General features: G+C 39.7%; 1 protein-coding gene across 4 annotated transcripts in view; it reads left to right on the top strand.

The window, feature by feature from the left end:
• CELSR1 (cadherin EGF LAG seven-pass G-type receptor 1) overlaps positions 1–14,322 on the top strand; it is a 254,144-nt gene that overhangs the window by 200,829 nt on the left and 38,993 nt on the right. For all 4 annotated transcript variants that reach the window (XM_073619707.1, XM_073619705.1, XM_073619704.1 and 1 more), the window contains exons 18-24: positions 831–1,040; positions 2,381–2,564; positions 5,464–5,607; positions 9,568–9,757; positions 10,145–10,312; positions 11,107–11,233; positions 13,470–13,670. In XM_073619707.1, coding sequence (XP_073475808.1) covers positions 831–1,040; positions 2,381–2,564; positions 5,464–5,607; positions 9,568–9,757; positions 10,145–10,312; positions 11,107–11,233; positions 13,470–13,670 — 1,224 coding nt within the window. The remainder of the gene's footprint in view (positions 1–830; positions 1,041–2,380; positions 2,565–5,463; positions 5,608–9,567; positions 9,758–10,144; positions 10,313–11,106; positions 11,234–13,469; positions 13,671–14,322) is intronic.

The following is a 14,322-nucleotide window of genomic DNA, read 5'->3' as shown; positions in this document are numbered from 1 at the left end:
TTCCTTTAAGTTTGGAATTTCCAGACTAGTGAATGATAAGCAAGGATACTGAATGTTTGTTATACTTGTGTAAAAAAAAAAAAAAAAAAAAAAAAAAAAACTAAAGAAATTACACATCTAACTAATTGAGTCTATTGATAATTTATATTATACAAGATTCTAATGATTTTTACCCAAGATTCACACATTTTTCTAATTGGAGTACATTTTTAAAAAATTGTGTGAATCTTGCATGAAAACATTTATAAATAGACCCAGAAGTGTTGTCTGTAGCAAGCAAATAATTTCAGCATCATAGCAAATAATGGGTAGCATACTGTATGTATGTATATTGTAACTACTGCTTCTTTTAAAGGTGGGCATTACAGAGGCTTGGAACCCATGTGTAGATGTTGTAATTATCTAACAGATCAATCTGAGTCTGGGACTGGCCAATAGTAAATGTGCTGTAAAGCGATTCTTATTTTTTTTCTGACAGTTTGAAGCATGTGTACTCAGCTCTACAAACACACTTTGCTAATGAATGTCAGGAATCCTGTGCTTGTCTTCTGTTGTGCCTCTTATATTGCACAACACCCATACATTTTTATGGTATGCCTACAAGTATTTGTACAGGTAATGCCAACATTTTGATAGCTGCTTCTGCACAGCTTACAGAAAAACAACATGAAAGTAATATAAAACATTAAAACATAAATATAAAACCATTATTTTTAGATCATGTTAAGAGTTGCATATATGGCCATGCATTTCTAGCTATGTGTTATATACCTTTTATAAATAAATTTGAAAACATTGTAATGCCTCTTTTGTTTTAATGTGTTCTACAGAATGAAAAGCTTCACCGAAATGAGACCAGTTTGAATGGCTTAAAATCCATTGAAATCGCTAAATTCCTGCAAAATGCCACCAACCACACAAGGACCTTCTATGGCAACGACATCAGAACTAGCTATCAGATGCTTGTGAGGGTACTGCAATATGAGAGCCAGCAACAAGGCTTTGATTTGGCTGCTACAAGGGATGTGGAATTTAATGAGGTATGTTCTGACTGTGTACTGATCTGCTGAGGACATGAGCACACACACTTTTTGGCAAAACGATGAATGTTATGTTGAGTGGTGGATTATCAACCAATATATAAAAGGACAAATAGCCAAACAATTTACCAGTGAATTAATGAGTGAAAGCCTTAAGGGAGAAGTATGACCAAAGCGATTTTGCCCATACTTCTCCTGTAGGTCACAAGAGTGAAGTTCGTTATAAAGCCTGCTGCCGGCTGATATCACACAGCCAGTCCATGAACATATCCCAGCCATATGGTCAGGATACACACAGATGCCTGAGCCAGCTGCTCTCTCCCTCCCCACAACCCAGTGCTCCAGTGAGTGCTGGAGGAACAGAGAGCCGGTGACTGACAGATGTGGGAGAACTGAGCGATCAGCAGTGTTTAATCACTCAGTTCTCACTGCAGAGGTAACAGGGGACAGATGCAGCATCGGGTTGATTCCACATCCACCTAGGTGAGTATAAATGTTTTTTTTTTTTTTTTTTTTAAGTCCGTACTTCTCTTTTAAAGTCTAACTCTAGCCAGATATTTTCTTACTTTGATTAGGGCAGAGTGAAAAAGGGTGATTATTTGTTTATTTTATTACTGTCTGTGGCTTATGGTTCTGACAGCATCCAATCATTTCTTCTGGTGTCACAAGGACAGAAAATGACAGGCAGAAATTATCTCTTCCACTCTATTGAAAATGTAGAAAAATATCTGGAGGAGGTACTGTACTGAAAGTTTGCCAAATTAGGAATAGTAGAATAGGAGACACTAACTTTAGGTAATCTTTTTTTTTTTTTTGGAAACTTTTGGCAAAAATTTGGAATTATGGTAACTGATCCCCGTTCGAACAGTAAATAGTGAAATATGCCAGTCAAAGAGAATATGAATTGTTGACTGATGATATCTGAAGATCATCAACCTTCCTTGAAGAAAAGTTAATGTATCTGTTGCCTCAGGCTTTTAAGCCCCTCTCACTCAACTAAAAGTTTTGGAAACTGAGCCCTAATTTCTTAACAGCACTGAGATTTGAAGCCAAAGCAGTGTTGGGTTTCTAGTTTAATAATTACCGTAATCTCTGAACTTGGCTAAGAGTTACCAATGAAAAGCTGCCTTAAAGGATTACTAGTTAGGAATGTAATTTGTTACCAAGATATCCATTATGCAACATTCAGTGAGCTGGTCATACAAATTTTTGGTACAAATAACATTGTACAGATCAATGAACTCAGTGATATAGTCTTTGAATCATTTTTATTTTGCATCTGTTATTGTTTGCTAAAATATTTTTCTCTTATATTTGCTTTAAATTTGATCCTTCTACAGAATGTTATCCATGCAGGCAGCGCAATACTTGATTTCAGCAACAAAGACCACTGGGACCACATTCAAAGAACTGAAGGGGGCACTGCCTATCTGCTAAAGCACTATGAAGAATATGCTAACAATGTGGCCAGGAACATGAAAAAGACCTATATGAAGCCTTTTGTCATTGTCACCAAAAATATTAGTGAGTAGCGGCCTTGAATACTACTTTGGAAAACTGTGGCAATTTTTAGAGCTAGGGTCTTATACCCTATACCAACTATGGTACAAAGGAGTTTGTTTTCTTCCAGTGTTATATGTGGTTGGAGATTAAGAGCGCACCTTGTGTGCAAATAGCTGCGAGAATCCCAACGGGGGTCCTGCGGTTAGCTGTGAGTAGACAGCCCTATTGAAAGCAATGGGAGGCTACAAGCTCTCGCAGATGTTTGTGGCCACGCTCATGTAATCATTTATTCTACCATCACATGCGAGTGATCAGCCCTGAATGCAGGCAGTCTACATCCAGGGCCAATAACTCACATGTGATCTCAGCATGAATGATTACACGTGAGTGGGTTCGATTTAGCTATGATGCGCGGTAACCTCCCATTGCTTTCAATGGGGCTGCCTACTCGCAGCTAATCACGAGAACCCCCGCCAGGGTTCTCCCATGTTATCTCTGGCAGGTTTCATTCTAAACTGTGAATACAACCTTCGTAGCTAGAGAATTGCAGCATTCAGCAATCATAGATGTCTTAGGATTTAGTAAGGCAGGCCAAAGAGAAGTGGCTGTGGGGTTGATTTATGAAAACTGGAGAGTGCAAAATCTGGTGCAGCTGTGCATGGTAGCCAATCGGCTTCTAATGTCAGCTTGTTCGATTAAGCTTTGGGTAAAAAAAACTGGAAGCTGATTGATTTCTTTGCAGAACTGCACCAGGTTTTGTGCTCTCCAGTTTTAATAAATCACTCCGCTGTGGTCTAACCCAAAACAACCACCTATCATAAACTGTCTTGTTATGATTTTACTTGTAAATTTTAATTGAATAGGCTGCCATTGGTTACTGGCTTACTGAATAAACCTAAATTTGTCCACTTCTTCCATAGGATATGCTATAGGAAACAGGATTAGGGAAGGGTGTACATGCAAAGGATGCCCTAAATATAAAGTAATATGATCTGAACTCTAAATATAAGTAAGGTGATCCAAGCAAGTGTTCTGCAATATTTAGATTAAAGGTACAAGCTTGCTAGATTTAAAGTTGTGTTCAGCCTTCTAGGTGTGCATTGTTATTATAAGTGTTCCAGTACTTGAATTAGGCAATTATGGTACTGGAATGTCTAGGTTCCTTCACACCAGGTGAATTGTCATGCATTTTTTTTCTTTGTTGGGTGAACAAAAATGTACTCTTTCTATAGCACGTGTTCCCACTACAGTGGAACCTTGGTTTACGAGTAACTCAGTTAATGAGCATTTTGAAAGACTGGCAAGTCATTTTTTAAATTCTGACTCGGTTTGCGAGTGTTGTCTGGAAAAACGAGCAGAATTCAAGCTAATGGACGTTGTAGTACCGCATTTGGCCAGAGGTCCAGGGACACCCGGAACGGTTCGGAACCGTTCAGAATTACTCAAACACTTGGAAATACTCCATTCCCGAGTGTTTCCGAGCCTTTCTGAGTTCAGCCGAGCTGTCCCCGAGTATTTCCGAGGCTGTCCGGCGCCCCCCCCCCCCCTCCTCTGGCCACATGCGGTATTGCATGTAATAGAAGTCAATGTGGAACAAATTATCTTCGTTTCCATTGACTTCTATGGGGAAACTCGCTTTGATATGCAAGTGCTTTGGATTACAAGCATTCTCATGGACTGGATTATGCTCGTAATCCAAGGTTCCACTGTACTATGATATTTTAGGAAAACTTTTGTGCATGTTGCATTTTTGGTGCCCTGCCCTGTGTGGTCCTCAAAAAGGTCGACTTAATGGTAGATGAGATGAAAGATAATTCTTGTGAATATACACAGCAATGCTTGTTACCACAGCATGTGTGACCATAAGCTTTGTGAATGAGCTCTCAATAGTTGTTTAATGAACACTATGTTATTTCACGTACAAATGAAAGGCTAACAGAGTCTAAAAATCAGATTCTGTCATTTACCACAGTATAAATATTGAGACTCTAGTAATTCCACCATTCTCAGAATTTGTGTTTTAAATGCCATTTTACTCTGGGTGACTCATGAACATCCTAAGCACTTAATGATTAATTTTATTACATCAGGGTGTGTTCACCATAGAAGAGTTACACAGAGAATGATTTATATATACTACCAATGCTATTTGTCTTCCTTTTGTAAAGATTGGGGGAAAAATGGCAAGCATTGTTGCCCAGCTGTAGTCATGTTTTTATGAGTGTTGGTGTCTTGTTTGTTAAATCTGCCAAGACTGTATTCCCTGCTGTGGCACATTTGTGGGCTGGTTAAAATGATGTTATGCGTCTAACAATCTATCAGGTTTTTAAAAAGTTCAATACATTTAAAACGGGGTGAACCATCATACTGGCCTAGAATCAACTTTCATTTCTCACAGAAAATTTTTGTAATTTTAATAAATTATAATAAAAAATTCAAAGTTTAGGGTTTTGTATAGATGATTAAAATGGCTGCATAATGTGGCAATATCATGGAAAAGAAAAATGTTACGCTTCGTATATCAGATAGTCTTTGTCTTTCCCAGTGTCAAAAGGCAACACATTTACAGCTTTGGACGTTCTGAAGCATGGTCAAGTTTGCTTTCAACATGCCATTGCTAAGTACTCCTGGACCCAAACTCAAACTCAGTACATCAAAGTTAGACATTTTGAAGTTTTAACTGTTGATGTGGCATGGTGTGTAAACAGCATAATGTATTTGAGGGGTTAAAACACACACACATATATATGTGTGTATATATATATATATACACACATACACACACCAGCCTAATATAGATCTATTTAGAATGACTTTATTTTTCTTTAAGGGTGGGGACTGGTGAAACTGTAAAATAATTGAACTCTCATAATGAGTTAATATAATCCATGCATTTTTTTCTGTACATTCTGTCCATCAGTCATTGCCGTAGACATATTTGACAAGGCTAATTTCAGTGGAGCCAAAGTACCTGAGTTTAATACTATATATGAAGATTATCCAAAGGATTTGCAGTCATCAGTTCTGTTCCCTGACACTTTGTTGAAACCTCCAGAAAGAAAAGGTAAATTACCATAGTGTTTTGTGTTTCAAACCTGTTGCCTTAATGATACATAATGCTATATGTATGTTTTTACAATCATCCTCCATACCTTCTCCCATATCTACATTTATATGCTTCTCTTGTTCTTCAAGTAGTTTTCTAGATTAGCACCCATCCTTCTAATTCTCTGATTTGGGGGGGGTGGGGAGGGGGAGAGAATCTCACTGTGCAAATACACATCTAACAATGACAAAAACTGCTAAGATATTGCATGGTTGTTCTCATTTACAGAAAACCAAAAATAAATGTATATCTAATAATTTGGTGAGCTGTAATTTAATAATTTTTGGGTTTAGCATCTGTTCCATGCTTTGTCCAGAAATTCTATATATACATGCTTAGTAATATGTAATGATGGCCATAAACAACTTTCTACATGTAATTCCCACTGCAAAAAATTAAGTTGCAAAGAGCTGCATGTGGCTCACAAGCCACTGGTTGGGAACCAGTTTTGTGACTTTTGCAAGTTACTGTTCACACCCACAAGACTAGCAGTAGTGTCCCAAAGTAGTTTTTCCCTTTACATTGGTTTAGTTTATAGGGTTGCCACTCACTTGCAAATAATGTAGTCCTTCAGGGCACAGAAGTTACAGCTTTTGGTTACCTGAAAGATTTTCTTGTTTTCTGTTTTATAGCTTTATTTAGTCAGATATATTTCCATTACGTTCATTTGATGAAGGTACAGTGTGGCAAACCCCACTTTAAATAATAGACTAGACCACCCTTTTACAACCAAGGTTCCATGGAACTCTAGGGTTCCTCCAGAGGTTTCTAGGGGTTCCTTGAGCAATGAGCAACTCTTACCTCTCAGATGAGTAACCACTAACCAACAATGATCTTTAAAGCTTTCTCTGTATTCTTCCCAGTGACCATGACACAAATGTATCATGAGGTGTATGGAATAGTTGTTATTAGCAGAGGTTCCCTAAACCTGGAAAGCCCTTTGAAGGGTTCCTCCATGCTTATAAAAGTTGAGAGAGGCTGGACTAGATCTTCAAGTTTCATTCTTTGGATTGTTACCCTGTAATCTATTTTATCAGAATTAAATGAGTTACACTTGATTGTTTACAAGTAATGGTATACACTTTATAGAGAAGGTAGACAAGGGCATTAAAGACAGCACCTGTACACACCAGCAATTAAAATATGAAATATCTTGTACTGTATGAATTCTACCACCTTTTATTGTTCCTTCTTGAAATGTATAATAGGTTGCTATCAAAATAACTAATGAAAAAAACAAAATGTTACCATTATGTGCAGTTTATAACAAAATCCTATTTAAATTCAAAAGTTTGAAGTGTTTGCAAAGGTAAAATTAAAATCAAAAATAGCAAACATGGTTTACTTGGCTTGCTCTGTGCAATGGACAGCTCCTCTTCTGGGGCCCCCATGGCTGGCCCCCCCCCCCCCCCCCCCTGCTGAGTGCCCCCGTAGCTGCTTGCTATGGGGACAGTTATGCATGCTCTTTCTCGAGACATGCTCTGTGTCGATTGACACACAGTGCAGCTCGACCCGCTCCCTCTTCACTAGCTGTGATTGACAGCAGCAGGAGCCTATGTCTCCCACTGCTGTGTCTGAGCCAGTGAGGAGCGAGAGAGCGAGCAGCGATGCTGCTCTGGTGCAAAGCGCTGGATCGACATCGGGCTCGGGTAAGTATAAGCGGTGCTGGGAGGGAGCTGCACACAGGGTTTTTTACCGTAATGCATAGAATGCCTTTAGAACCACTTTGAGGCCCGGTTCACACTGATGTGCCAATTGCTCTGACTTTGGTGCACTTGTTGCATCAGAAGTCGGACCCCATTCAGTGCAATGGAACCATTCTAATCGATATGACTTGAGTAGCTCTGACTTAGAAAAAGGTTCCTGCACTACTTTGGTCCGACTTTGGTATGACTTTGGTATGACTTGCATTGACTTCTGTTAAAGAAGTCGTATGCAATTCGTGCAGAAGTCACGCTGGGGTCTGACTTCAAAGTCGCGCGGAAGTCGTGGGCAGTGTGAGCCCAGGCTTACTGTAAATGCAAACGTCCCAAACTGATACTTCTGTTTTGGCTAATAGTTTTTTGAACCTCAGTGGCGAGTCCTTTTTTATCAAAGGGTTCAAATATACGCACCTGTGCTGGGCATTACAGTAGGCTCTAAATTTTACTCATATTATTTGTTCTGCATTAAACCAGACTCAGACCTGTCCTTATGTAATGGGTTACGTGAAAATTCTTGCTGAGAAAGGTGTTGGATGTAGTGGGGCGCTGTGGGTGGGCTTGCCATTGAAGTCAGCTTGTGATTTAGCTCGTGTCACCTGCTGAAAGTAAAATATCAGATGTGGGTGATCTTCAAATACTTGACGTGGTTGAATTTCGTTGCATTTTTACAGTTTGCGTTAATTTACTGCACTATTTTGTAGTAGTATGTTGTGAGTTCTGCAGCACATTGTAAATGCTGTATATTTGTGAAGACACGGTTATCATGCTAGCTGGAAGGCAGTAGATGGCAGGATTTGCATTTACTGTGTCTAGTATCATCTGAAATGTCTGCAGTAAGCACTTGCTGCACAAATTACTTTTTTTTTTTAGCAGATTTATTTTAGCCCGGGTTCACACTGGCCGCGGGTTTGAAATTGTGCGAGTTCAGCTAAACTTGCACGATTTCATACCCGCACATCGCTCCCGACTTCGGGGGCGATTTCACAGCAACCCACACAGATGTCTATACAAATCGCACCCCGAAGTCGCCAAAAGTGGTACATAAAGTACTTTTGGGAATCGGTGCAGTGGCGCCTCAAATGCAAATTCGGACGGCGCAATTGCTGCCAATTTACGATATGACATGTCAAATTGCATGCCAAATCGCTCCAATGTGAACCTAGGCTCAAAATTTGGAGAGGAAAAGCATGGAAGTTTTTTTCTTTTTTAGATGTTTAAAAATTCACTGCATGACTTTATTGGTCAGATGAGGCTGTATTTTATCTATTGGCCATAACATAACATTCTGTGTGCAATGCAGAATAACACTTTTTTAAAGCTAATCTGATTTCAAGACAATGGGGAAGATCTACTAAAACAGAATCTGGTGCAACTGTGCATAGTAACCAATAAGCTGTTCACTTAAGCTTTGACAATAAGCCCCTGTTCACACCGGCGCGATGCCGACTTTGCGGCACCTCACCGATTTCCAAAGGTAGCTTCTGCACTACTCTTGGCGAATTTTGGGGCAATTTCAACAGTTGTCTGTGCATGAAACCTGCACAGATGTCTTTCAAGTCACCCCCGAACTTGCACTGAAATGCGGGTTTGAAATTGTGCGAGTTCAGCTGAACTCGCACAATTTCAAACCCGCGTTCAGTGTGAACGAGGGCTAAGGCCCTGTTCACACTGGTGCGACATATGCTTTGAGTTTGGGAGCACATGTTGCATGATGTGTACAAATTAATGGTTCCCTAATGAGAGCCGTCTTAACTGGTCCGACACAAGTCGGTCCGACTTTAAAAAAAAAAAAGGTTCCTGCACTACTTTGGTTCGTTTTCAGCCTGTTCAATGTCATTAAAGTCGGATCCTTGTCCTAACATCCGACTTGTGACTTCTGACTTGGTGGTTACAGGAGCAGTAAAAGGAATTTTATGTCTCACTGGGATTGTTTTTATTGGTCAAAGGACAAGTCGGACTATCTCAAAGTCGGAGCAAAATCTTATCCTGTTCATTCAAGTCGGATAGAAGTAGGACCGATGTCGCAGGGCAAAGTAGGATAACAGTCGTACAACAGTTGTGTCGTACCAGTGTGAACCCGGCCTAAAACCTAGAGGCGGTTTACTATGCACAGCTGATCAGATTCTGTTTTAGTAAATCTCCCCATTTTATTTGACTTAAAGAGGAGATGTTAGCTACCCTGAAACTTTACTTTTTTTTTTTTTTTTTGATATAGCTCTGCCTACAATGAAACCATCAAATCAGAATTATCCTAGCAGTGAGGACGAATATGACTCTCGTCTGTCCAAGAGGAAAAAAAGGCAGCCGGATTCCTGGAACCAGCACGCAGTTGCTTTGGTGATTGTGTACCGCTCTTTGGGACAGCTTTTGCCAGAAAACTATGATCCCGACCGCAGAAGTCTGAGGTACTTAAGTGAATTCTATATTGTCTGTCTTATTCTAGTTCACAGCGTAAACTCCATCCAAATTGTTGCACAGAAACACTGTAAAAGATATTTTTAAAAATTAGCTAATTTTGCTGATTTCCTAGGCAAGGACAATGGGAAAAATTCATCTTGCACCAATTTATTGACATATATGCCAAATATTCATTAGCACTAAAGACTACATGTGCATTTTTAGTGAATCTGAGGGTATACAGTATACTAGATAAGCTCTCACTTCTGTGCTCTCTGCCTATTTCCAGACTAGCTGAAATCAGAATTTCTTCCGTTGACTGATTGTTATAGGCACAGGATGTTTCTATAATTACACTTCTAAAATAATTTGGTACATATTGTATTTTCTTACAGAGTGCCCAATCGTCCAGTCATTAATACACCTGTTGTAAGTGCATCTGTGCACAATGAAGGTGAGCTGCTACCACCACAACTAGAAAGCCCCATCATTCTGGAATATACAATGTTAGAGACTGAGGAAAGAACCAAACCTGTGTGTGTCTTCTGGAATCACTCCATCATGTAAGGTTCTAAATTTATGGTTGCTTTATTAATTACAGCTTGCAGACAATGACTAGTCTTAAGGTTTTATGAAGGGGGTATTATTGCCTTACTCTATGTAGAAATCACAGGGCCCCATAGCAAAATTTTAATGGGCCCCCAATAGAGGAAAAAAACACAGCATTGTATGACACCCTAACTACCATGGCAGGTAACAAAGGACTGATAAGGACATGTCTGTGATATTATTGTGCAGATTGCAGTGGTAAGGAGTATGTATTGTACAGCCAGGCATTCAAATTGCAGTGGCCAGGAGTATGTAGTGTACAACCTATAGTACAGAGTGGGTCAGGTGTAACAATACATCCCAGAGCACATAGTACAGGGGTCAGGATTATGTAATGTTCGGCAGTCAGTAGCAGCTCAGCCAATCACTGCTGTCTCATTTATACAAAGAGCTGGCAGAGGAACACTTTCAACATCAAATCCTCTGCCAGGCTCTGACTAATAACATCACATAATGCAGAGCCCAGCAGAAGACACTAGTAGTAGAATAATTCCTTTGGCTCTTTGTTTGCAAGTGACAGCAGCAATAAGCTGAGCTTTCAGTTTTGCGTGTATAAGCTGATTGGAGACGCCCAGTGCTTCTTATCATTGGGGCCCCCCCATTAAGGTCCTGGCCCTCTAGCAGCTGTGTGGGATGCCTCTCAAAAGCTTAAAGGGTTTGTGTTGCTTGGGGAAAACCTTTTTTTCAGTATTTTTTTTTTTTTTTGCAAGTGTGATATTATTGGAGTTATCGATTTCTGTTCACACAGAGCTGGAGGTGTTGGAGGATGGTCTTCTAAAGGCTGTGACCTGCTTTCCAGGAATAAAAGTCATGTGACCTGTCAGTGCAATCATATGACCAGCTTTGCTGTATTAATGGATATTTCCAAACGAGAGGTAAGCTAAGGAGAAGATATATCTACAGTTTAAAATATTGCTATTTTCTGTTTGCCCACAGTAAATAGCAAGCTGTATAAAAAAAATGTTTCTGAAGTTGTAGCTGATATTGCCTAGGGTAGATACAAATAAAACTATAAAAGTCTAATGTACAGTATATTTTGCTATTCTGAAAGAGATTTGTTTAGGACCTCTTTTACACTGCAGGTGTTTTTTCAGGCACTTTTTTGGCTAAAAATAGCGCCTGTAAAGTGGCTGAAAAATGCCTCCCCTGCAGCTCCGGTGTGAGAGCATGAGTGCTTTCACACTGGGGTGGTGCTCCTGCAGGACATTAAAAAAAGTCCTGCAAGCAGCATCTTTCGGGCGGTGCGCGGGCAGTGTATACACCGCTCCACCTCCCGCCCCAGTGTGAAAGTAGCTTTTGTGTCAATGCTTACTACAAACGATTGGCTTCCATTGGGACTGGACTGTTCACACCGTTTGGGGTGTTTAGCATGCTGCATTTTCCCAGCCTCCTCATGTCATTGACCATCGTATCCCAAAAAGATGTTGGAAATGCTAGATTTTCAATTCCAAAGTATACTGTAAAATGCTTAAAACTCTAAAATTAAAGCACGTTAAAATGCTGATGCCTAGACTCAGTAGTATGTTCTTCCATCTTCAAGCACTGTTGGTGTGAACAGGTAAATATTTGTTAATTGGCAGCTTAAAAAAAATCTTGTAAATGGGATTATTGTCAGAGTTGGGTGACAAACCAGTTTAGTATAGTGTGTATTTCTGTACATGGAGTTAGGACTAAACATGTCTACACATAATTCATTTTACAACATTGATTCGGACCCCAGGCTTTAATTTAATTTCCCATTAGCTATACTGATTATTTGAAAACAATGTGATCATCATGTAAGCCTTATGTACTGCTTACTAATTATAAAATGTATACAATGCATGGTATAATTGTGTGATAAGAGACTATTCTCTTAATTAGGGTGAATGTCACATGAAGGATTGCATGTGAGGGTGTAAAGTAGGGGCTGCCTTGAGGCTCTAGGCTCTATGGTCATTTTGTATACCTGTATGATTTTTTTTTTAACCACTTCAGCCCCGGGCCATTTGGCAGCCCAAAGACCAGAGCACTTTTTACGATTCAGCACTGCGTCACTTTAACTGATAAGTGCGCGGTCGTGTGACGTGGCTCCCAAACAAAATTGATGTCCTTTTTTCCCCACAAATAGAACTTATTTTAAAATACTTTTGTTGGTATTTGATCACCTCTGTGGTTTTTATTTTTTGCAAAAACAAAAAATAGCGACAATTCTGAAAAAAAAACAAATTTTTTACTTTTTGGTATAATAAATATCCCCAAAAAATATATAAAAAAACATTTTTTTCCCTCTCTACATATTTTTGGTAAACAAAATCGCAATAAGCGTTTGATTGGTTTGCACAAAAGTTATAGCGTCTACAAAATAGGGGATAGTTTTAGGGCATTTTTATTAATAATTTTTTTTTATTAGTAATGGCGGTGATCAGCGATTTTTATCGCGACTGCGACATTATGGCGGACAGATTGGACACTTTTGGGGCGATTTTGGGACCATTCACATTTATACAGCGATCAGTGCAATTAAAAATGCATTGGTTACTGTGTAAATGTGAATGGCAGTGAAGGGGTTAACCACTAGGGGGCAGTGAAGGGGTTAAGTGTGTCCTAGGGAGTGATTCTAACTGTGGGGGGATAGGCTATGTGTGAAACAACACTGATCACCACTCCCGATTACAGGGAGCTGTGATCAGTGTCCTGTCACTAGGCAGAATGGGGATCTTGTTTACATCAGCATTTCCCCGTTCTTCCTCTCCGTGAGATGATCGCAGGTATCCCCGTGGACATTGAGTCCGCGGGACCCACGATCACACTCACGGAGGCCGCGGCGGGTGCGCATGCAAACCACTTCTTAAAGGGCAACGTACAGGTATGTTAATCTGCCTGTATGTGCCCTTCTGTATCGGCGTGAGCCGGTCGGCAAGCGGTTAAACTGGTGATTTAGGTTGTGGAAGCTCAGATAGTTTTCACTTTGCTTAAAGATCAAAGATTATCATAGTTCTAAAGAACAATGGTTTATAAATATATATGTACTTTAGAAATCTCTGCATTCAGGTTAGGCTTCAGATTGATCTGTTAATGTTTGTAATGGTTTATGAAATAAAAGTGACATACAACTTCTCTTGATGGCAGAATGGTGAAGTTCTACCTCTGAAGATTATCACATATACCTCTGTGTCAGTCTCACTGGTGGCTCTGTTGTTGACTTTCATCCTATTGGTTATCATCAGAACTCTGCGTTCCAACATTCATAATATCCACAAAAACCTGGTGGCTGCCCTCTTCTTCTCTGAGCTGGTCTTCCTTATTGGAATCAATCAGACTGAAAATCCAGTAAGTGGGAAGAAAATAAATATGGCCTCTTGGCAGTCTTTCACTGTCTGCTGTTTATGAACATTTTTATATTTTTCATATGTAATAGCATTATTATTTGTTGTTATGACTTTCTCTACAAAGTTCCTTTTTACAGAACTCGATTAGTAGATTGGGCAGCCCTGGGGCAGATAACAATATGTACATGGTACTCCATGCATTCCTCCTCTTACCCTTTCTCCCTCTTAAAGGGTGCAGAGGGGCTGGGGAAAATGTCCTTGGCACATAACCAACTGTGACGGGGTGGATTAGAAATTCCTAGTTCTGTTTCTGGTAAAAGATTTTTTTTTATTTAATTCAAACCTTTTTCAAATCTGACCTAAACACATACTTCTGTAGTGTTTTCTTATCTCTCTCCAAAGCATTAAGTCCTAGTCAACCAAGATATAACCAGCCTGAAATTTGTGTTGATTAGCAGAGAGCTTGTCTTGTCATAGCACAGCTCTGCACATTCCTTCCTTCCTCTCCCTTTGTGGTGGGGGGGGGTGGGGGTTGCCTTTCCTCCTATCAGCTGACTTGGCTGTGTGCAAAGAATCCACTCCCAGTGCTGAACAGGTTGTTTGCTTTCTAAAGAATATACAGTATAAAGACCTCAGATGTGCATGTAAAACTA

This window comes from Aquarana catesbeiana, linkage group LG03 (genome assembly GCF_042186555.1).
Source record: "Aquarana catesbeiana isolate 2022-GZ linkage group LG03, ASM4218655v1, whole genome shotgun sequence".
Taxonomy (NCBI): Eukaryota; Metazoa; Chordata; class Amphibia; order Anura; family Ranidae; genus Aquarana; species Aquarana catesbeiana.
Note: the sequence above shows the minus strand (reverse complement) of the source record. Positions and strands in the feature narration are given on the sequence as shown.